The following is a 25,439-nucleotide window of genomic DNA, read 5'->3' as shown; positions in this document are numbered from 1 at the left end:
TCAGAAGTTATACAGATAACATACCCAACTTAGTTTTTCAAAGGGCTTTAACTAATTTCTTTCCAGGCTAGGATTATGTTACACTTTGTTATGACAAACAGTGATAGAAGGAAGTTGTAAAATCTACTCACAGAACTGTGTCATGCCCCAAACTGAGTCTATTGACTCAATAGTTTGTCATGAGACCATTATGTAATTCAAACAAGCTGAACATTTGTGTCTAATCGTTAGTGTCTGCCAAGAAGAGAAAATAAAATACTTAAATTACTACTCCTTTTGTTTCTCCGCCATTTTTTTCTTTAAGAAAAATGAATGTGACAAGAATATTTTCATGTCTTAATTTATACAGTGCCTTGGGCAGATTGTTGGATTAGTAGTAAATAGTGACTATTTGATTTTATGTTTTATCAGGGGCTACAACCATAGAGAAATATGACCTCAGAACAAATTTGTGGATCCAAGCAGGGATAATGAATGGCAGGAGATTGCAGTTTGGTGTGGCTGTCATTGATGACAAACTCTTTGTAATTGGAGGTCGAGATGGCTTAAAGACATTGAACACTGTTGAATGTTACAACCCCAAAACCAAGACTTGGACTGTCTTACCACCAATGTCAACACATAGACATGGTCTAGGTAAGATCTCTTACTTTATTGATATTACTTTTAGAACAAATTTTTTTATCGATAATGGAAATGTATACTAAAATATATCATCCCTTCCATTAATTACCATTAACTTTAGGTAAATTGTGGGCTTCTTTGGAACACATTTTTTTAAGTTCTTGATATTTTTCTGTGTTAATCAATGTGAATTAAATTGTTGATAGTGATGTTACAGATACCAAAATGAGTAGACCTCAAGCCGTTCTCAAAGATTTACAATCTGACATTCATACAACATGTAAAATTCAATGTGAAGGAAAAAAAAAAATCAGAACTATCATGGAGAGGCCAGAGTAATGCAGCCTAGAGAAGGAAAAGTTAATGTGAATTGAGGAAAAAATTAAGGTGGCTCACACCCACATTACCAAATAGACAAGTCTAGCTATAGCTTTGTACTTAATTGATTCCATCTTGAAAAGTCCATGGGGAGAGGGCAACACAGGTTTAGAAAAAAAGTGACACATCAACTGGCACCAGGGGTCAACATGATAGGATTCAAATGATCTTTATTATGGAGTGACCTAGAAATGGGAAGAACTCTATTTGGATTCAGAAGATCTGGGTGTGAGTTTCGAATCTACCATTTGATATTGGCATGATTTGGCACTAAAACTATGAGCTTCAGTTTCCTGATTTGCCACCAATTCAAGGATGTTGATTAGGTAAAAATCAGATGATGACAATGAATATGAAATCACTTGTAAATTGTAAAGTCCTACACAAATATTTGAAAAAGGAATTTAATTTAAAAAGTTCCTGAATTGGCATTTTTTTATCATATGGATTATAAGAAATGCAAATTACTTTTTTTTTGAAGACCTGAAGTAAGTCAGATAGTCGACTACCTTTCCTGTATTTAGAAGTACACTTAGAGAGATATTGAGGTTTAATTGCAAATCCATTGATTTGTTACCAGAGAATAGGCTGTTGTCTTGCACAGGAAAAATTTCAAGAGTGAGGCATAGTACAGTGAAAGCAAGTTTATTTAGAGAGATACACACTCCATAGACAGTATGTGGTCTGTCTCGCTCAGAAGGGAGAGCAGCTTAGGAGGTATCCCTTTAAGATCTCTATGCATTGTTTCTGTTAGCTAGTTAGCTACCTACCTATGTTCCTATTTGGGACAAATATAGAGAATAAACACTCTGGATTGGAATTTTTTCAATTTAATGTCTTTCTTCCTTTTTTAGACAATTCAATTACTTTCTACTAAAGTATGCTGAAATTCAGTTAGTTATGATATTGGCATATCAAGAGAACATACGTGAAAAATCTTTACCAAAAACACACCATAAGTGGTATAATTTTAGACATTTAAAGTGTACAAGGTAACGGTTTGCCTCAAATCCTACCACATAGACTGCTGACCTTTTAGGCACCAGTGCTAATCTGGGTGGTAATCTTAGATACTGTCTTTTAGTTTGTTTTATCTGTTAAAGGATCCACTGGGGAAAGAAGGCTGCCTAGAAAATTAAATAAGCCAAGTATCAAAGATATCTGATATGTAATACAGCATTTCTCACAAGTCATGTTCACCCAGGACCAACTCTAGTAGTCCCCTGTTTTCAAGCCTAAGCCTCTCCTTTTTTGTGGTTTTTGTTCTGCTTCAATTCCATTATCAAGTCGATCACCTCTCCTCCATTTCTCATGGCAATGACTTCCTCTGTGATTTACTTCCTAGGGGCTATTGCTTGCTGCCAGTTTTTTGATAATTCTCCACCACAGTCCTCCCCAAGATCAGACCTGATTGAGTTAGTAGGGAAAATCATGGCACAGGGCATCAATTCTGGGGTCAGTTCTCATCTCAGTGTGCCTCATAGATTGCCAGCAAAGCCCAGTACATAGAAAACTGCCTTTGACTTGGATCCAATTCCGGATCCAACTAGTTGAAGCCAGATTGACAGCAACACAAAACATGTGTGTTCTCTGATAAGGCAGAGTGTTTCCTTTATGATCAATCACATTTCTTATGATTAATTGAATCTTAGGAAGTTCAGCATTACTTATCATATCCAAATGCAATAAATATTCTTGGCCTAAGATGCTGTTCTTTCAATATAATGTATCAGTCTGTGATTTACCTTCTCCTTTCTTCCAGGGACCTCTATGACACAGATGTTGATATTTCTTATTTAATCCTTCACGTCTTTTAAATTTTAATTCTATAGTTTCCCTTGGTCCCTTTTTGATGGATAATTTCATTATCCAGCCCTCCAAATTATTCTTGACCTGTGTGCATCATGATATTTATCCCATGTATTAGTGTCTGAATCTTAATGAATTTATTTTTTACATTCTCAGTTTTCCTACTTGGTAATTCATTATAATTGCTTTCTTTTTCTTAATGGTATTAATATCCCTCCTTATCTCTGAGAGTTTACTTATTATGCCTATTTCCAAATCCTATCTGTCTCTTCGATTAATTCTTTTTTATTTGTTAGAAGTAATCATCTTCCTCTACCTCTTCTTTTAGCTCTCTCCCCTTACTTTTCTCTTTCTCCTATTAGTCATCCTTTCCCTCCTTCTCTCCCTCCTGTTTCTCTTCATTTTCTTTTTTTCTCTTCTTCTTCCTCTTCCCTGTCTCTTTCCATTTCTTCTTTCTCCTTCTCTTTTAATCCTGTTTAACAGGAGTTGTAACCACTGAAATACATGTGTTTTGTGCGCTCATGGGGCATATCAGATACTTTGGCTAATGTTATAAAGGTTATGCCATTCTTTGTGTCCTCCCAAAACATTTAGGATTGGGTGGGGAAATTGCACCAGGGCATGAGGTCCTGCCCTTGCAAGCTGACTTCATACAACCTGTTTTCATTTATTCCTAACATGTAGATTTCAAGGATACCTCTACTTACCTTCATTTGCACATATCCTTGAGCCTTTCTTCATTATCAGTGATGCCTTAACTATAGGGCTGGGAGCCTGGATGGGAAGGGGTTGTTTTGAACCAGCAAGTCTGTTTGCTTTGGCTATTAGCAGTTTCTTGTGCAAGCTGGGCTCTGATGACATTCTGATGTTATCCAACGAATGATGGCAAGCTCTGCCTGGGCACTGCTGTTTCACTGCCTGGCAGTATGGAAGATGCAGCAGTCCTTTTGAAGAGAACAATATGGCATAGGAAAAAGAGCACAAATCAGATTTCCCTCCAAGATCTTCCCTCAAGGCAATGCCATGAATTTTTGTCTCACTCAGGAAGTCAAAACTGACTGTTTCTCAAATCAATTTTAGTCTTCATGTTAATTTTTTAAACACAAATCATGACTCTCCCTTTGGTGTAATCACCAATATAGAGTCTGAGTGTAAACTGATAGCCATCTGCACTAGTTTGAAACTAAAATGTCTCATTTTATTTGCTGTAGTTAATCAGTACCTACCCTGTGGTATGCAGTGAGATTACAAAATTGACTATGTATCCCGTATTATACACTCAAGTGACAAGGAGCTAGCTAAAATTTTAAGATATAAAATAAAAATTAAATGTGTTTTCCCTGACCTATATGTCTTTCCCCTACCTTGATTTGTTTGAAAAAAAAAATCCTTACATGATAATATGAGAAAGTCACATGAGTTCTTTGGTTGCTAAAGATGAATATGTGGTCAAGAATGTTTCAAAGCTATCAATAAAGAGAGAATTCCACTTCTGCTGGATAATATAGCATATAAAGTTGTGTTCACATTAAGTTCGTGACATCAAGGGATTCATGCATCTGTCTAGAGAATTAAACTAATTAAGAGCACAGTTCTCTCAATATGCTGTTTTTATTTTAGCATTTATGTCTTTGAAACACATAATTCCAGATATCAGGTCTTCTTTCTCTCCACATTTTATATTGCATAACACTGATTAAGACATTACTACAATACACTGTTTGCAATTAAGTCATTTTATTTATTTATTTATTTATTTATTTGCAATTAAGTCATTTTAGAAAAAAGGATTTTTATCTTCTGGGTAATATAGCTACTGTTTATTAGGGATTTTCTATATGCCATTCACCATGTTGTATGTTAAATATATGGTAGGAGTTGTTTTTGGTTTTGTCTGTTTAGTCTTCAGTTGAGATAAAATTAAGTATTTAAATGTAAAATTGAATACTTTTGGATGTATTCACAGAGTCCAGTAGCCACCACCACTATAAAACTCCAAAACACTTTTATCATCCTAAAAAGAATCCCTGTACCCAATAGCAGTCTCTTGTCATTGCCCCATCTCCCTGGCTCTTTGCAACAATTAATCTACTTTCTGTCCCTATGGAATTGCCAGTTTTGGACATTTCATATAAACAGAATCACATAATTTGCAGCTTTTCATGTATGGCTTCTCTCACACAGCATAATGTTTTCAAGGTTAATCCATTTCCTAGCATGTATCAGTACTTCATTCCTTTTATGGTTAAATACTATTCCACTCTTAGAGTGTACCACATTTTCTTTATACATCATCAGTAGATGAGTGTTTGGATTTTTTCCACTTTTTGGTTATAAATAAAACTGCTATGAACATTTAGGTGTGCATTTTTGTGCGAACATACATTTTTAATTCTGTTAGACATATACATAGGAGTAAAATTGTTTAATCATGTGCTAACTCCATCTTTAAATTTTGGAGGAACTGCCAAGCTCTTTTCCAGAATGCTTGCTCCATTTTCTATCTCTTTCAGCAATATATAAGGTTGCCAATTTCTCCATATTCTTGACAACACTTGTTACTATCTGTTCTTGTTTTAGTATAATGATCTTAGAGTATATGAAGTGGTAGCTCATGGTTTTATAGGCATTTCTCTAACAAATCATTATGAGCAACTTTCACATGCTTATTGGCCATTTATGTATCTCCTTTGGATGAATTTATATTCAAATATTTTGGCTAGTTTTCCTTGGGTTATTTTTCTTTTTATTGCTGAATTCATTGTATATTCTACATATGAGTCCTCTGTCAGATACAACATTTGCAAATATCTTCTCCCATTTTGTGGATTCTAATTTAACTTTCTTGATAGTGTATTTTGAAGCACAAATCTATTAACTTAATAAAGACCAATTTATTTTTTTTTCTTTTGTTGCTTGTGCTTTTGGTGCAATATAACAAAAAAAATAGTCTAATCAATGATCCTTAAGTTATGTTTCAGAAATTTTACATTTATCAGGTCTTAATTCAAAAACATGATCCATTTTGTATTTTTTAATATGGTGTGAGGTAGCACATCATTCTTTTGCATGTTGTTCCGGAGTTATTTGTTGAAAAAAAATCTTTCTTTGTTGAAAATATTCATTGAATTATATTGGCACCATCATCAAAAATCAATTGGCCATAACTACAAGGGTTTAATTATACTCAGTTCTCGTCCATTAATAAACGTGCTATCCTATGGCAGTACCACACTGCCTTGATTACTGTAGCTTGTCTTAAGTTTTGTAATTGGATAGAGTAGCTCTCTGATTTTATTCTTCTTTTTCAAGAATTGTAGGCAATTCTGAGTCTCTTGCATTTCCACACAAATTTTAGAATCAGCTTCTCAATTTCTGCAAAACAAATCTGAGATTCAAATATTGCTTTGCATTGAATCTATAGATGAATTTGTGAGTTTTGCCACTTTAACAATATTAAGTCTTCTTTAAATCAGTGAGTATTACATTCTATTTATTTAGGTCTACATTCTTGAACTTTCTTTGCTAAATGTGTTGCTCAATAGTTTATTATATTTAAGATGCTGGATGCCTCTGCTGGCATCTCTGCTTCCGTCTACTCTAGATCTGTGAGATAGCTCTGAGCCACGTTGCCCTGCAAGCTAGATATTGCTGCAACCTTCGCCAGTCAAACACAAAAACAAAACAAGATCTTGCTTGCCTTCTTTGTTTTGCTCATTCCAGTTTTAAAGTTCCTGTTGGGAGCACCTCACCAGCCAAGCTTAGTTTGTAAGTACAGACCTTAGTTCTTCAGAGTTAGGAAAAATAAATTAATCAGATTATTGGCATCTATAGTGGAAAGCAACCCTGTGTGAATATTCACAAAATAAGAAGGGCATTCAGATGCTGAGGCAAAGTAGAAAAAATGGCCAATATCTACTGTACATTTGCTAACTGATTAAGTACAATCACCTCATAATATAAATATTTTTATTTTTAAATTTTAAGATTTAATAAATCATGAACAAACTAGTCAATCATTTCACTTTCTCAATGCCACATCATCTTACAAGAAAGACTTGAAATTTTAAACTAAGCTTCTTTGACTCCAAAGTCATATTCTTTTTAATATAACATACTGTTGCCAATGTTAATACTACTACTGTTATTAATACTAAATACATTCCATTTCTTATAAATATATTTCTTATGTTTTTTTAAACTTTAATTTATCAATTGAGACTCATTCTATCATTTTAGCTATCCAAAATGAAAGACATACACACAAAAATATCAGTTTAATACCTGAGTGTCTGAATGATTGATTGCAAAAATTCCTGGAGAGTGATTTTGAGAAATGATTCAACCAAAGTATTTAAGATTTGAAGGATAAATGTAGATTTAGGTATAGAAAGGTGACTAAGTAGATAGGTAGGTAGATAGATAGACAGGTAGATAGATAGATAAAGTTCTGTGCTAATTCATTGCTCATATATATTCCTCAATTCCACTGAGAGTGAAAAAGGGGGAAATAATGATAGAACTATGTTTGTTATTTTCATATCAGCAATTTTGATACCATTAAAATGATACAATTTGAACTAATAAATCAGGACAAAAAGATCTCTATAATCTGTCACTTAAGGATTACCTATCTTATAAGTTGGTCTTCCATCAAGTCTTCCTAAAAGGAAAGCCTTCTATTATAGATGTACAAGCTATCAAGATTTCTGGAATAGTTTAAAGATTAAAAGAGAAAGAAAAAGATATGTTTATATGCAACATTCTCTGAAAACCCAGACATAGTTCAGCTTCCAATAAAAAAAGTTACAACATAAAAAGAGCATATCTTTGATATCTTTTAATACATGCCATAAAATATTCTTTCTTGAAATCAGTTATGTAAAAAAAGAGAAAAGTATAAGAGATATTTTTAAAATTTAAGATGTTTGCTGAAATTAAATATTAAATGAAACTTTTGGAAAAAATAAAATTGGCATCATTTCTTAAAAAAATTAATGTGAGGAAATATATTAAAATTATGGTAAAAACATATGAGACAAAAACCAATTATCAGAAAGTAGGATGTTCTATCCGTGGTAGTTTTAGAAAGAGTACTGAGAAAGTGAGAGAGAAAAACAAGGAAGAATCTGAGAGAATTTCTCTGAAGTGTAACACATGGCCTCTGTTGACCTGAAATAAATAGACTGCCAGATATTTCTCTGGCAAAGATGGGTTTATCCCGGATCAGCACAGAATTGCAATGATGATCCATGTATAAGTTCCCACACAGCAAGGGAGTCATGGCTTTTCATTGGCTGTCTCATTGTCAGGAAAGAAAAGGAAGTCTTTCTTCTTCCTGTTTGGCTCAGCTCTTGTCACCAGGTGTGAGCGCACCCCTTGTTGGTCTTTCAACTCCATTGAATTGAGGTTTTTGTTTATTATTATTATTATTTTTTCTACATTTCTAAAATGAGTAGTCCAAAAAGCAACCAGAAAAATGAGTGAAGAGCAAATTCAGTCTGTCTGTATGAAATTTCACAATATCAGAGATAAAGAGATGATTACATGCCTCCCAAAGCGGGAAAAAACAAGCTAGTGAGAACAGTAACTATGAATAAACAACACTAAAATAACTGCAATGAAATACCCAAACCCACAACAAAGGAAGGGTAATCAGACTGGTGTCAGGTTTTTTAGTATCAATCCTATGACAGCAAATAATAGAAGCATTCTTCGAGCTTCTGATGGGCAAAGGTTTTCAACGTATTTACATCAAGCCAAACTATTATTCAAATGTAAAGGGAGAAATAAGAGGCACCTTCAGACATTTTGATTCTACTGATTTCAGCAAGTGTGTGAACCTCAAAGTCCAGTCACACAAACTTGAGATTGAAAAAAGAAAGGAGCATCTTAAGAGAATTAATATTGTATTGTTAGGCTTTGAAGATCTCCTTCACTGTCAGGAAAGACAGAGGATAAGCAGTTGTACATTCACAGAGTTCTTGGCCTCTGGGAGTAATAGGTTATTAGATGGTCTCTTTGCGAAAAGCAAACACAGGACTTTTTCCCACTTGCAAAGTTTCGAGCACTGAACTGTCTTCCTTCTGGTTGCTTACAAGAAACCTGATTCCACGTCTGGGCTGTTATCCTTGACTAAAGGAAAATTACTAAAGCAATCTGAGGATGCTTCTCTCAGAACTTAGGATGGAATGAGAAGGTGGGGATCTGATTATCTGCATCCAGAAACACTCACATGTCGGGGGAACAAAGCAAATGAGGTTTCATGAAGCAACTAGGGGAAATGTGATGTTCAAATGAAAATATTAAGGAACATTTTCTAAACGATATCAAGTATTTAAATGAATAAAATTCCTGAATGTGTGTACGAAGAAAGAAAACCCAAAGTAACATTTATTATCAGTCTTTTCTCTGGCTTTTTGAAACTATACTTATAGCAACAAGTAATGAATAGCCTGAAGAAAATATCAAGCTAATAAAATCTTGCATTTGTTTGTCATACAACCCATTAGACTAGAAAAATCTCATTTTAAACTGTCAGTGTCCATTGTCTTAAGAGGAACATTTGCTTCAGCTTAGCCTATTTCTTTAATTATATCAGGATATGTTTGCTCTCGTCATATCTCCTTTATTAAGAAAAAACAAACAAACATTTCTCACAAAACCAAGAGGGCCTGGGTTTCTTTAAAAGTTTTGCAATTTTCACAAGTAAACAAAATTCAAGTCTACCTACTCAGTTTTCCGTATCAGATTTAAAAAAAAATCATGAAAAGAAAAAAGAAAATGGAGTAAGTTGGGAACACAAGTAAAACATTTAACTCTTTTGATAGTAATACTCATATACACATACACAAATACATACACAGACTCACCATTTTCAATACATATGCATGTCTGATTGATAAGACAGGGAAAATTCTGAGGAGGATATGAGACACAAAAAGAAGTTTTTAGAGCAGATAACTACCATTTTAATTGCAAACTTTAATATTTGAGTGAACAGAAAATCATCAGGTCATGTTTCTTATTACCTAGGCAGATGTGATATAGACACAGACGTGTATACAGTTTTAAAGAATATTTTAGAACTTTTATTCTCTTACTTTCGTTTTATTAGTTCCTCTTGGAAATATCATACATATAACATTGGTAATGCCAGCCAAAAATAGAAGAAGGAAGGAGAGAAGGATGAAGGAAGAAAAAAGAAACAACTCTAAGACCCTTCTCATTAGAATGTGATCTGATATACTGTGACTTACAAACTCTAAAGATCAGTGAAATCCTTATTATATATTTAGTCTTCTGTCTAAGCATAGATATTCCCTGGTCTTTCCAATGAATTATGTATTTGTTCAAATAAACATTTATTGGAGACCTTTTCAGTACTAAGAGTCCCACTGGTGTTGAGGAAAAAGAGAAGAATAACAAAGACCCACCTTCAATATTATACACACTAGTTATCCATATTAGTTGCAAATGACCCCTCACAAATAAAAACTATTTATCCAGGCACAGAGATTCTGTGCTTTGTTATGTAATAATCTTTTATTTAATCTACTACTCAGTTCCAGAAGTAAAATTCCACATCACAAAGTGTGTAACTCATTCACAACATGATTTCTCCGTGATCTGTGGATACCCTGTCTCTTAAGTAGTCAAGAATTGCATATTATTCTTCTATATAGTATTTTATTTGGCAATAGTGTCAAGAATTTGTGTAGTGAGTGGAAAGAATTCTCTTTACTATACTGTACTTTGATAAAACGCTGAAGGCTAATAGATCTTCTAGAACACTGACCCTTCAAACTTGAATCTGAATAATAAGTTTCCTATTTATGAGAAACCTTGAGAAAACATCTGTTTGATCTAGGAGTCACAGTATTAATTTTCTCTTCCTGAGCAATTGATCAGTTTGTATGTTGCAGATAATGTAACTACCTAGGTTTTCTTCTGTGAATTAAATATTGTAGAATTTATACACTTAAATATGCTGTCTAATAGTAACAAACATGCATACATTTCTTTGTAGCAACCTCACATTTGGCTCTACCTTATCTTTCTTTGTTTTGCTATCTTCTTAAGCACCTAGTTTTAATAAAATATATCCATCTCTATTTTATATATTTTGTGAAGCACCTTAATTTTTCAATAATAAAATGAGGTATTAAGTTAAAGATAAGGCTAGCAAAATTAGTCTAGTTGAATACAAGGAAGATTTTTGTAAGAATGTTCATTTGTTAAATTATTTCATTATTCAAGTAGCATTAAAATTGTACTACTACATACTACAATATTCATGTTAGAATTAAAATATTAATAAAATATTGTACTCAAGGATCTTATGCCTGAATAGGAAGACTAAAAAGGTTAAAAGACAATTAAAATGAAATGTTCTAAGTATAATAAGCAACAGTGTTATGATCATATTCTTTTAAGTCAGAATGGATAGTTAGGAAACGATTTTAAAGAGAGGTGATGCTGAAACTGTACCATAAGTATTAACAGGCAAATTGAAAAAGAAGAAAAAAACGTTTCCATCAACAAAGCAAAATGTATAAAAACACAGATAAGAAAAGGAAGCCTAGAATATTTGAGTAGCAAACTGCAAGGTTATTTAAAGACAAATTAGTTTCAATGATGTTGGCTTATCTCTTCAATATATTTTCAAACACAACAAATATCTTTTTTCATGTTTAATATGCAGTACAAGAGGTGTATAACACATAATATGACTTCTTATAATTCCACCCTACAATGATAATTAATTGGAATTTTTAATTTAATAATGAAATATTTATTTTGAGATAAGTTCTTGCCCATAATTGGCCTTGTATATTTGAATTTAGCCCAAATTTCAAATAATAAAGGAATGAATTCACATGATATCCCTTTCTTGAATGGAAAATAAATGAAATTGTAGTTTTAGAAAATGTGAGGGCAACTTGGTCACTCAAGTGAATCACACAGAAAGAACTATGAACAGAGAAGAAGAATATTAAATCAATTACAGAATGCTTACTACTTCAGTTTCTGTTATTCTGGTTATGACTGCTAATTTATTACTTGCTTTTGTAAGTTTATCTATGGAGATGATTTTACCTTATATTTTAACTTTTTTCATAGGTGTCTTTAACTGGAACGATCATGTGAATCTTCCATATTCCAATTTAAGATGCATGTTAAAATTACATTTAATAATAAAAAAATTTTCTTCAGTTGTAATAATTTCCATCTCAATGTGCAGGTGGTAATGCAATGCTAAAGGAAACAAAACAAAAAATTATGTAGACTAACAGACATTTAAACCCAGAGAGTAGCTAAGAGAAAATTTACTCCAGAATAATATTAATTTTACAAATGAGAAAATTGAAGACCAGAAAGATTAAGGAATTTGCTGAAGTTCATTCAGCTTATTACTGGCAAAGGTTGGTTTGGAATTCTCTACAGACTTGAAGTTTGTTTTGTTTTGTTTTGCTTTGCTTTCTGCATCTATTTTCTCCCTCATTCTGATTATTTGTGTATCACTATCTCTAGAATAAAAGTTTATTTTTCATAGTATATATGATGAGTCTAGGGGTGAGCCAGGTTTTGTGTGGCTTAAAGAGAAGATTTTCCTTAAGAAAGACAAATGCAGATGGCATTATTTTATTCTTTTTTATGGCCAAGTAGTATTCCATTGTATAAACATACCACAACTTCTTTATCCAGTCATCTGTCAATGGACGTTTAGGTGGTTTCCTACTGTAAATACAGCTACTATGACTATTGCATGTATCTTTTTGAATTAGAGTTCCCTCTGGATATATACTCTGGAGTGGGATTGCTGGGTTATAGGGTAAGTCCATAAATTTCCAGCAACATGGATGGACCTAGAGATTTTCATTCTAAGTGAAATAAGCCAGAAAGAGAAAGAAAAAAGCCATATGATATCACTCATTTGTGGAATTAAAAAAAAAAAAAAGAGAACACTAATGAACTCATCTACAAAACAGAAACAGACTTGCAGACATAGTAAACAATCTTATGGTTACTAGGGAGAAGTGATTGGGAATGGATAAATTTGGGAGCTTGAGATTTGCAAATGTTAGCCACTATATACCAAAAAAGATTAAAACATTTTCTTCTGTATAGCACAGGGAACTATATTCAATATACTGTAATAACCTTTAATGAAAAAGAATATGAAAACAAATGTATGTATATGCATGACTTGGACATTGTGTTGTACACTAGAAATTGACACATTGTAACTGGCTATACTTAAATTTAAAAAAAAGAGAGAAATGCAAATTTATTAAGATTACTAATGGAATTATTATATTACATATAAATTCATATCATATTCAAGAGTATCTCAGTTTCTAATTTTATCAAAATTATTTTCTTTTTGCATGTAATATAGACAAGCTACAAGCATAGTGATCTATACATTTCAGCCATAGATTTATTAAGGCTTAAAATATTTTAAATTAATACATACATATCCAATTTAAATTCTGCCAATATGCACACATATGATGTTTGTCAGAGTGTCCGATTGGACAAAATATTTCTAAATCATTAGAACCACTATTCATATAAGTCTAGAGATTTGTAAATTACTTGTAGCTACCATGAGATCAGATATTTATAAAACTCTTTATCATGGCCCATGTTCTGACACTAAGAAAATGATCTAATTTACTATTGTATAAAGGGAATGTTTAAATTTTTGTTCTCTAATCCTTTAGGCACCCAGAAAAAGACATTTCCTTTTAAATTACCACCTTCCCCCCAATCTCTTTATGAAAGTAAAAGAAAAGACAAGCTATTTTATTTTTAGGTGAAATCAGATCAACCTTATGTCTTTACTCAATCACCCTTTTTAGAATGTAAGCCCCAAGAGGACATAGTTGTTTTTTGCAGGCTGATGTCTTAAGCACCCAACACATAAAGAAAACCAAGTATTTTTGAATAAAATAATATTTTAATTCAAAATATAGGTGTACCCTATAACGTTGAAGATATTGCTATTGACACCAATTATTTCTGTGACTCTTATTATAATAGACGTTTATTTTACAAGACATATGTATCTTTTTTCCAAATGTTTAGACTTTTGAATCACTAGTACCTCTTTTTGGCAGTGGACCAATAGTGTAGACTCACTCTGCCTCTTCTGATGTCATCTGTGTAACACAGCAAACATTTTAAGACACCAAATACTAAAGCTTGAGTGTATTAGCCAGGCCAAGTATAAGGAGCTATCTGTGCCCTTAGTAGTGACATCTATTAGTTTCAGGAGATTATTTCATAATTCAGCACTACCAGGAAAAGATCTGAACAAAAATACATTGTTCATTTTTTTCCTTTACTTATGAAAGAGATTAGATTGTCAGATTTAATACAGACAAAAGTTCTTTCCAAAAACATTTTACCTTTTCTCAGGACATGAAACCTCTGCTCAAGAAACAATAAACGTGAAAAATGATTTCCTAGCAACTTTTCCTCCTCTGATTGTTTCAGTTAAAAGGTAGTTTTAAATGTAGAAATTCAAATAGAATTTAGAAGTGGCTTTAATGGTAAGATGGCTTTTACAATGAAAGATAATTCACCAGCCCTCAGTTAAATGATTCCTGAGAGGATAGGGTTCTGAAAAGTTAACATATGAGAAAATATTATAGCATTCATAGGTTACAATTGAACAGAATGAAATAGGCTATCTATATATATATTTAATTGGTTAGATTCATATTACACTTTAAACTTTGGGATAAAAAGAAAGAGCAATGCAAAAATTAACTCAAATTACATTTTATGCTTGGGAGGAGGAAGCAAATAAGGCAAAAATTATTTCCATTATTTTGCCAGACTGTACTATTTTTACATTCTTAGAGGATGCCAAAATGCAGAATAATTGATAGTTTAATGTACTGTTGTTGCCAAACCAAACTTGGGTCTGCTTACCTGCAAAAAGTAGAGCCAAGTCTATTGACACTGGGTTGTGGCGAAGGAAAGTGCAGCATTTATTACAAGACATCAGGCAAGTAGTCTGGGACAGCTAGTGCTAAAACACCCCAAACTCCCCAAAGGGTTTCAGCAAAGCATTTTTAAAGGCAAGGTGAGGGAGGTGGGTCTTGAGGTATATGATCAGCCTGTGCACAGTTCTCTGATTGGTTGATGGTGAGGTAACAGGGCAGTGCCATAGGGTTGAACATATCAATCTTTAGGCACCAGTGGGTTTAGCAAGGCAACCATTTATCTTGTAGCTGTTGACCTTAGATTTGAGGATAATATCTCTTTGGGTTTACTCAAATAAGGGAAATACTATACTTATAAATAAAATGTGTACATTATTTATAATAGACATGCCACATTATTGATGTTTTTAAAACTTTTCTATGAGAGACATTTATTTTTTATGCTATCAAATTTAAAAAGAAGTAATATGCTGACAATATTAAAACTGTGTTACATAGTATGTGTGCAAGCTAATGGAACAAATTAATGGATGTCTTCTGGAGGATACAAATCAATTATGTGTAATATAATATATTAATATATAAGATAAAAAGTATATATTATATATATAAAGTTTAAATGGGTTTCTTTAAATATCCTAACTTTGGAATATAAATATTGGAGTATCTTTGGTTAATATCTGTAGGCTTCAGGAGCTGTAAGTAGCTGTGGAATGTAATTTTTGTCACCACAGACTTACTGTGTCAATGGAGAATAAAGCATTAGATCAAATTCTAATGCACATGTAAAATATTTATTTGCAAATCAGGCGGAAACAAAACTCGACATGCTTGATTTGTAAGCTAAACAAAGTGCTGCTCTTTGTAGTGAAATACAGTGAAAATTACTGTTTAAATTAAGCAATTGAATACCATATTTGACCAGACCCAAAAATGCCTTTGACTTTGAACAGGCTACTGAACAACCTAATGTAATTATAAATTTTTAATCTTTTTCTATATTCATATAAATGTTGATATGAGGGCAGAAGTGTTTGTAAAATATTTCTCCTTAGTCCATATATCTTAAAGACCATTCATTTTACTAAGGGATAGAAAATTTCTATTACTAATTATACAAAAAAAAAAAAGTATAGGATTAAAATAAATGATATGTTTGTAATAGTACACAAATGAATCTGAATTTCTGATTAGAGTTGTTTAAATGCTAACTGATCAATCTTCTTTGCCACCCTTCCCCGACTCATTTCAGATAAGGATAATTCAAATATTAATTAATGGGTCTCAATAAAGATTGAAGCAACAAAAAAAAAAAAAGAAAAATACATTGTACTCAATATGTTGATGTATTCTACCATAGAGACAATAGAGGAATTAGAACTTTTAGATTTTTATGAGTAAAACAACTTTAAATTGTTGCTAGTACATCATCTCATGTTAAATGTATAGATTCTCACACTATTTGTTAATAAAAAGACAAATGCTCTGATCTATAATTTTTGGTTTTTTTCTTTAGGGTTTTTAGCTTTTTTAAAACAATAATCCCATCATTTTCCCCCTAAAATACAGCCTATCATAGGGGGGTTAATTAAGTTTGTTTGTTTATTTGTTTACTTTTGATGGAAGGACTGGGGATTGAACCCAAGACTTCGTGCATACTAAGTACGCACTCTACCATTGAGCTGTACCCTCCCTTTGCCTATCATTTTGTTTTATCTGTAGTATAAAGTATTATATTTTGTTAAGACTATGTTAGTTATATAAAGTGCCATCAAAATAAATACTGAGATCAATTTTACCTTTTTGATCGTGACAAATATAAATAGTTGCATATTCCATAAATCAGTATGAATAAACCCAGACTGATTATTCAACATCTTCAAGCAGTAACTTGATGCTGAATTTCAATAATTACTAAACATTAGAAATAACGTAAAATGTTAGTATTATAGGTAGAATTTATAACTAAAAAGAATAAGAAGAGAATTATAAGAAAAAGGGTGCAAAAAACAATTGGACTGGTGTGAGTAAAGACCATTTCTCTGTTTCTTAGTAGACAGCACTTTGACCTTGACCATGTTTTTGACCCTCAGTATATGAAATCACATTAAACTAAGAGTTACTTTTTAATAAAAAAGGCTAAGTTCTAAAATCTCTCCCAAGATCTTTTAAGTACATTTTTTCACTTAATTCCCACAACAGCTCCTAGAGATGAATATTATCATTATCATTACTTATAGATTAGAAAACTGAAATTCAAAAAGTTGGAGCAATTGACTTTCAGTTACAAAGATACTCAAAAGTTTTTGCATCTAATTCCATGGTCCAACAGTTACTTTTTATTAATATTCTGCTCAGGTTCTAGCTTGGAAAACACCTTCATGTCAACCAACTACACTAGGCCTTTGGTACCCACAGGTTCTGCAACACCAGATTCAACCAACCATAGACTGAAAACATTTGGGAAAAAAATTCCAGAAAGTTCCAAAATGCAAAGTTGAATTTGCCATGAGCAGATGGCTATTTACATGGTATTTACAGCTATTTACATGTCATTTACATTGTATTAGGTATTACAAGTAATCTAGAGATGATTTAAAGTGTATGGGATGATGTGCATACATTATATGAAAATACTATGTCATGTTATACAAGGGACTTGAGCATCCTCTGATTTTGATATGGGAGGGGATAGTCCTGGAACCAATCCCCTGCAAATATAGAGGCCTGACTGTAATCCCAGGGAATGGGTCAATTCCTAAGACTTTCTAATGGACTGATGTGTATCCTGCTGGAATGAAAATAGGTATCAATGAGATAAGACATTTAGGGACTTGTGAGTAGTCATTTTCAACTTCTGCAGTTGCTTCTTTTATTTACATTTATTTTTATTTGTTTCCATTAAATTAAATACAGCTGCATAGGTATAGCAGAACTGGGGTTAGGAGGAAATCAACATGCTTTTTTTTGCTGCCTCCTCAAATACCATTTTCTAGAATCAGCTAAAAACTATACAAGCTTACCACAATAAAATGATGGATTCCTGGAAAGCTAGTCTTAATTCAATTATTTTATCTCCTTTACACATTCATTTATAAATTTTGCAATACTGAAAATAATATAAATAAGAAAAAAAGCTTAGTAAAATTTCCTATTTAAATTGCTTCTCCACATTTTGATTCACACGCTTCCCTAGTGTGATCATTTTATTAAGGAGTGAAAGAAACATGTTACAGCATTATCATTTTTAAATAAAATTCACTCACAATTATTTCATAATATATGATCCCTTAATTCTAACATTTAGGAAGCCCTAAGATCTAAGGCTGTGTACCCAAATCCCTTCACTGGTAGTCCCTCTTGGCAAAGAAAGTGTACTTGATCCTCATTTTAGACATTGATACCTGCTTTTGACTACAAGTAGCTAATGTGAGTCTGTGTTAACAAAAGTCAATTGCTGCTAGAATATAAGTAAGCGTGAAATGACAGACAAGGGCCATTAGTGAAAAAGTTTATAGTAGGATCTCTAACCTTGGCCATTACATCTAGAATTTTACAGAAGGTAATTAATCTATCTGTATTCCCCTAAAAGATTCAACATGGAAAAGCAAATATAAGTAGTTCATTAAAATTGAACTGAAACAGTTGATTCTCATTGCTTCAGACAATCTTGAAGACAACGAATAAAAATGTTGCCAATCTTACAAGATACTGAAGAATAAGGATCCTTTTTGTTTGCTTTCTCTTATCTTTGAATGCTGCTACTGTCACACAACATTAGATAACAGCTTAGACAGAGAGAAAAGGCTGCAATAATGAAACATGCAACACAGAACAAGAGACTGCAGGGCATGGAATAGGACAAGGATTTAGAGGAGATTAATTTGCAGACCGTGTGGATTAACAGAGGAATCTTGATGCAGAGGGTTACAGGGCAGAGAAGAACAGGCTGGCAAAGCCAGGAAGCACGTAAGACACCTGATCGACATTGTTTTGATGACCAGATTTACAGAAGTGAGATAAACCAATTCACAGCTTCCCAAAGAACACCCTGAAGATCATATATTTGTTTTCCTTTTGCCTATGCCATTATACTTGCAATACATATACAATAAACTTGGTCTAGGATCCATTAGTAATAAATAAAATAAGTCTGTCCCATGTGTTGTTTTATTGAATAAGAGAGGTATTTTATTACCTTAGTCTCTCTTCTTCAATGAATTTCCCCTAATACCAAAATTAACTTTCTGAAACACAATTCTGATTGGCTATTTACCTGACTAGAAAGAACAAACTCTTTAACATGACATTCACAGCTCATCAGTATTTAGCCTTTGCCTCATGCTGTCTTAAACTATGCTACTTCCCTCTGCTCTACACTCTGAGATCTACCACACTGCAGTCTTACCAAGCTGGAAACACACAAAGCTGTTTTATAGCCGACTTTGCACAAGCTGTTGCCCCACCCAGACTGACCCTTCTATTTCCCTTCCAGACAATTCTTATTCATCTCATAATATTTGGGTCTAATGTCATTTCCTATGTAAGTTCTTCCTTTATCACCCTTTGCAAAACTAGCTGTCCTCTCCTCTGCATTCTGGGTACATAGGGAGCGTATCATATCACCTATGCTTGTGGATCATACTCATTTAATTATCATACATAGTCCATTGGCTTCTAGGATAAAATTATGTCATACTCATTTTTATTCAACTGCCTACAAGTGCCTAAAATGTTGCTAGTTCATATTAGAATTTGGTTAAATGAATGGAAGACACTGTCATCGATTGCAGAAAATCATTAATAAACCCATTTAAACAAAAAAGTTCCCTGTTAAGATAACACACACACGTCTAATTTCTATATATACTTGAAGTTCCAATATACTTTTTTTTCTTTTAGTCAATAGAACCTAGAAGAAACTCAAAAATCTCAGTTCAATCAACAAATAATTAATAATTGACAAAATATAAACAGGGTCTTAACTAATGAAGGTATTAATAATTACTAGATCTTTACGCATACCGCTTCAAGGTCAGTATGTAACAGAAACATAAACTGTGCTCCAATGTGGGGGAAATTAATCTCTGAGAGAGCAAATAGAAAACAATATTAGCTCTGAAATGTGTCTGATGGCTGTAAATCACTGGGTATGATAGTTTTGACCTTCGACTTGATAAAATAATTCCTTTAAACCTTTGACACTTGCTTTATTCGAGATAATAGCACAATTACCTTTTCATCTGCTGTTCTGTTAGAAAGTTTTCTTAGAAAATGAAAACTGTTTAATTCTTTAGTTAAAAAAAATTCAAAAAAAGACCCAGAAAAAGTCCTATAATTCAAGTATAATCCAAAATATGTTGACTCAGAAAAATTGATATTCTAACTACTTTTTGGGTTATGATGTGGACAATTATTCCTTTGATAATTAAAAAGTCATATTACCCTATAGGAAATACTGAGAAAATAGAAATATTTTAAATTCTAAAACCAAAATTGTTTCCTTTTACTATTCACAATGGTATCTTAAATAAAACATTGAATTTCTTATTTATAGTGATTTGACATAATAATTTGGAAGTTTATTCTATAAGCATTTATTAAGTAATGAATACTAATTCAACAATATGCTAAAAATTAGCTTAAAATTTAAATTTGATACAGAACCAGTATATATTTTCATAAAGGAAATTTTCTTAAAGCTTTATCTTTTAATTCTCTTTCAAACTACTATATAACCCTTTTTACATCTTTAGGCATTTCATGTCATATACTGCATTTCAAGCCACTGAAGAAGATTAATTTGTTAGTCTGTGCCTTAGGTTGCCTAATTAATCCATTCTTCCCTTCTTTCTTTATTCCTCCATGGCTCATTTACTCATTTATTGAGTGTCCATTAGGTCCAAATCACAGTTGTAGATGCTTTGTGAAATGTAATAATCAAAAAAAAAGTTTTTCTTTCACAGAGATTTTAGTTTGTTAGATACCCATCCTAAATTAACTTAATATAAGCTGGAAATAAATACAATCTTTATTTAAAAATTTTCAGACTATAGTTGCATTCTTTGCAGCTTGGTAAGGAAGAGAACATTTTCTCTCTGGAGACTTGGGTGGAGATTTAAATGATGGGTAAAATTTTGATTTGGTACCACAGGGACAATCTATTATAGTATAGAGTACAACATAAGAAATGTCATGAAAGATAGGATACATGGAACATAGATGAACAGTAATTATTGCTTTTTACTGATTTGAATAATTTCTGTATGTATTGGTGGTAGATACAATTTTAAAATTCTAGCCGGGCCCATAGGGAATCCTAGAGGCAAATCTCCAGTTTAAGGAACCCCATGTGCTGCAGGAATGGGCTGCACTGGCACCTCCACCCTGTGCAATCACTGTCTGAGAGTGGTCGGTGAGAAGCGTGGTCTTGGTGCAAATTCCATGGTTGATACAGACAGTCAGTAGTCAGTTATGAGTAGCACATTTTTATGGTTGCTTAACCACTAAAAGTGAGTATTCACTCTTTGCCATAATTAGCCTGTTCTGTTCCTGTTTTTCTCAAGTGGTTCCCTTCACTTACAATGTCTTGCATCTGTGTTTGTCAATATTCTAGTCAACGTTTACACCCCAGCTCACTTGCCTTATCTTCTGCGGTATCTTCTCTTTGATCACTCAGTTACAACCCATGGCCTCTGCCAATACGTTTCTGTTTTACCTCAATTGTAATTTTAAAAAGTTTACTGAAGTATAATCAGTTTACAGTGCTGTATTAATTTCTGGTATACAGCATGGTGATTCAGTTTTATATATATATATATATATGTATATATTATATATGTGTATATATAATATATATGAATATGTATATAGATGTGAATATATGTGTATATATTCCTTTCATATTGTTTTTCACTACAGGCTATTAAAGACATTGACTTTAAAAAATTTTTCTCAATTGTAATTTTTGCTTTATTAAGCCAATGAGTGGCTACAGGAAAGCTGGCATTTAGAAGAGAAGCACTTCAAATCCATTACAATTACAATTTGTTTTTTAATTTTCACATGTGTTGAGTAGTCCTCACTTATCCACAGGGGAGATATTCCAAGACCCCCAGTGGATGCCTGAAACTGTGAATGGTACCAAACTCTATTTATACTGTATTTATTCCTATATGTTAATACCTATGATAAAGTTTACTTTTAAAATTAAGCACAAGAGATTAACAACAATAACTAAGAATAAAATAGAATAATCTTAATAACATATTGTAACATGTGAATATGCTGTCTCTATTTCTTGCTCTCAAACTGTCTTATTGTGCTGTACTCATCCTTCTTCTTCTTGTGATGATATAAGTTGATAAAATGCCTACGTGCTGAGATGAAGAGGGGTGAATGATGTATGTATGCATTGTACTGTACTGTTAGGCTACTACTGACCTTCTGGCAATACATCAGAAGATGGCAGATCTTCTGCTTTGAGTCATCCTGGATCATTGAGTCATGAGGATGTTGACAGTTGGATCTCAGGATCAGGCAGTGTTGACAGTCGGGGACCCCAGGAAGGACAGAGTGGGACAGCATGGGATTTCATCATGCTTTTCAAAATGGCACACACTTTAAAACTTATGAATGGTTTATTTCTGGAAATCTCCATTTAATATTTAATATTTAACTAAAACCATGGAAAGGGAAACCATAGATAAGGGGGGACTACTATACAACATTCTTACTTTAAAACAATGACTCAATATTACATGAAATCATTCTTGGGCTTTTCATAAGACAAGACAACCATGTGTTGATTTAGCAAAATATTTAGAGAGGACACTTTTTGTGGAAGGTTCTGTATTGGTATTTTAAGTTGTCTAAATGAACCACACATAGTTGGAGCCCTCAGAAATAGAGGCAACGTGGCATCCTGGAGTGTATTTAAACCTTTAGCTGGTCCCTTCAGAAGACTCTCCCCATATTCCCCGCAATACTACAGACTGAAGTTTGATTAGAAGACCTAGGGCCTTGTTATTTGGCTTTCACAATCCTCATTATGTTGAACACTTATATAATGTTATAGATTTGCCAGGCACTTTTTTAAGTGTTTTGCATGTATTATTTCATTCAATCCCTGATACCGCCCTGTATGTTAGGTACCATGAATAACTCAATTGTACAAATCAGGAATCTGAGGCACAAGAGGTTAAGTCACACTTCCAAGTTTGTGTAGCTGGCATATACTTTTTAATAGACAGAATGTATTGATGGAATGATTGAAGAAGGCATATAAGGAAAGGAATTTATAAATACATCTTCTGTATTTGAAAGTATTTCCTGAGTCCTTCCTTTTTTCTTATATCAACTTCCACCACATCATTAGAAGACACTGTCATCTCTCACACACACTATTGGCAGGGACACATCCATTTTCATTTCTCCACACCACATCCGGTGTGATATATTGTTTTTAAAAATTAATACAGTTGCATTATGTCCCTGCTTAAAACATTTCAGTAGCTTCACATTTCTCTTAGGATTAAATAAAAAAAATTGTGCTGGCACGTAAAAAGGCCCCACACTGTGTGATACATAACTTTCAGCCTTATTGCACACTGTACTGCCTGTTCCTCAACTTCCCAGTTTTCTTGTCTCATTAGCCTTCTTGCAGCTCTTCAGACACACTCTGCTTCTTCCTGCCACAGGACTTTACACCAGTGTTCCTTCTGCCAAGATTTCCTCCCCCTCAGTAAATTCTGTTCTTCCCCTAGATTTTAGCTCAGTCATCACTTGTTCACTTTGGACAAGAACCATTCCTTTTGTCATGTAGAAGGTACTAAGGTAGCATCTATCTGATGTACATTTCTTCCTTCCCCACCCACTGTACACTTTGTGAGGATATGAGCTCATAGAAGGTACACTGTAATTATTGGAAAGCTGGATGGATAACGAATGAATCTATGCAATGGAAATTGGATAATAATAAAACTGATGTTAGCTGACTGCTAAACTTCTATGACAGCCTCAGTTTCATACACCACACATAACACACACATACACACAGAGGACGTGAATGGAAGATCTTAGAGACTTGCAAGGTAGACACATTATTGGTAGGAGACATCCACCATGGTTCTAGCACAATTGCCATTTTCCACTGTGGCAGTTATTCACAATCTTAACTGCACATAAGAATCACCCAAGGGAATTTTTAAACATTTCTATATTAGGCCTTAGCCCAGTCTAATTCAACCAGAATTTTGGTAATTTAGACAACAGTATTTTTTCAGAGGTTCCTAAATTACTTTATTGGGCAGTCAAATTGGCAATCACTATCTCAGTCAAGGAAAGAGGGAAATACACACATACAAATTATGCTTTTACTCTTTGTTTGTGGAGCAAACAAAAATATATATATTTTAAGCCTAGATGATTTTATAGGACTGCATGAAAAATATCCCCAGTAACATAGCCCATTTTGTTCTACCTGTGGTCAACATTTTAAAATTATATTTGTATTAATCTACTTGTATTTTACATCATAATTCTATAGGGAGAGATTTATATAGAGGGATTGCATATATTACATATTATATGCCTTTATAATATTGGGGAAATTTTCACAAAGTCTTTCTATCTCTCTCTCTCCACCTATACATACACACATTATATGTCTGTGTAATGTATATATACACAAACACACACACATATATAAATGTATACACATAATGTATGTATTTAATATCATTGGGAACATTTTATAAAGCAATGTCTACAGAATATATATAATTTTACTTATTTATTTCCCCATTCCCCATTATGCAAGTTATTTTTGTTAAATTCTTTGCACAGAACAACTGTAAAAATGTTCATTTTTATGAAATATTATTTAGTGATTAATTGCTTCTGAAGTAAAACTATACGATGGCAGTGGAATTAAGTCACCCTAATCATTAGTTATAAATATTTACTAGCTGCTACTATAACCTTGATGATAATTTTTAAAAATGGTTTAGAAAAGAAAATCAAAAATAAGTAATGCCTAGAAAGTCATATGCATATTATGAAGCCATTGGTGATTTAGATATATTTTGTGACTTCCATAAAGTAATCATCAGTATTGTAGTAATTTATTTAACATAACAATTAAGTCAAAAGAAATTTAAATGCATTATTATTCGTTTAAAAATAAACATTCTCTACCTAGGCAAAAGGGAATCTCTTTTCCACAGCTTATGAGTTTTAAATTATGCAATTAATGGTAAATATGTAAACAGTAAAGCAATACTAAAAATCAGCTTTAAATTTTCATTATTTTTCACAATAAAAACACCTAATCTCTTTAACTTGGATGGATTTAGAGTCTGGAATAAATTTAGCATCACTTAATGGATAACTTTAACAAAGATAGAGAAGGTTGAGCGATATTCCATTATATAAATATACTACAAGTTCTTTGTTTTTAACATTTTTTTATTGAGTTATAGTCATTTTACAGTGTTGTGTCAAATTCCAGTGTAGAGCACAATTTTTCAGTTATACATGAACATACATATATTCATTGTCACATTTTTTTCTCTGTGAGTTATCACAAGATCTTGTATATATTTCCCTGTGCCATACAGTATAATCTTGTTTATCTGTTCTACATTTTGAAATCCCATCTGTCCCTTC

General features: G+C 32.7%; 1 protein-coding gene across 1 annotated transcript in view; it reads left to right on the top strand.

The window, feature by feature from the left end:
* Positions 1–25,439, top strand: part of KLHL1 (kelch like family member 1) — a 329,276-nt gene that overhangs the window by 265,900 nt on the left and 37,937 nt on the right. Inside the window, exon 7 of the mRNA XM_010973559.3 lies at positions 412–636. Coding sequence (XP_010971861.1) covers positions 412–636 — 225 coding nt within the window. The remainder of the gene's footprint in view (positions 1–411; positions 637–25,439) is intronic.

This window comes from Camelus bactrianus, chromosome 14 (genome assembly GCF_048773025.1).
Source record: "Camelus bactrianus isolate YW-2024 breed Bactrian camel chromosome 14, ASM4877302v1, whole genome shotgun sequence".
Lineage (NCBI taxonomy): Eukaryota > Metazoa > Chordata > Mammalia > Artiodactyla > Camelidae > Camelus > Camelus bactrianus.
The sequence above is the reverse complement of the archived record's forward strand: the minus strand, read 5'-3'. Positions and strand labels throughout refer to the sequence as shown.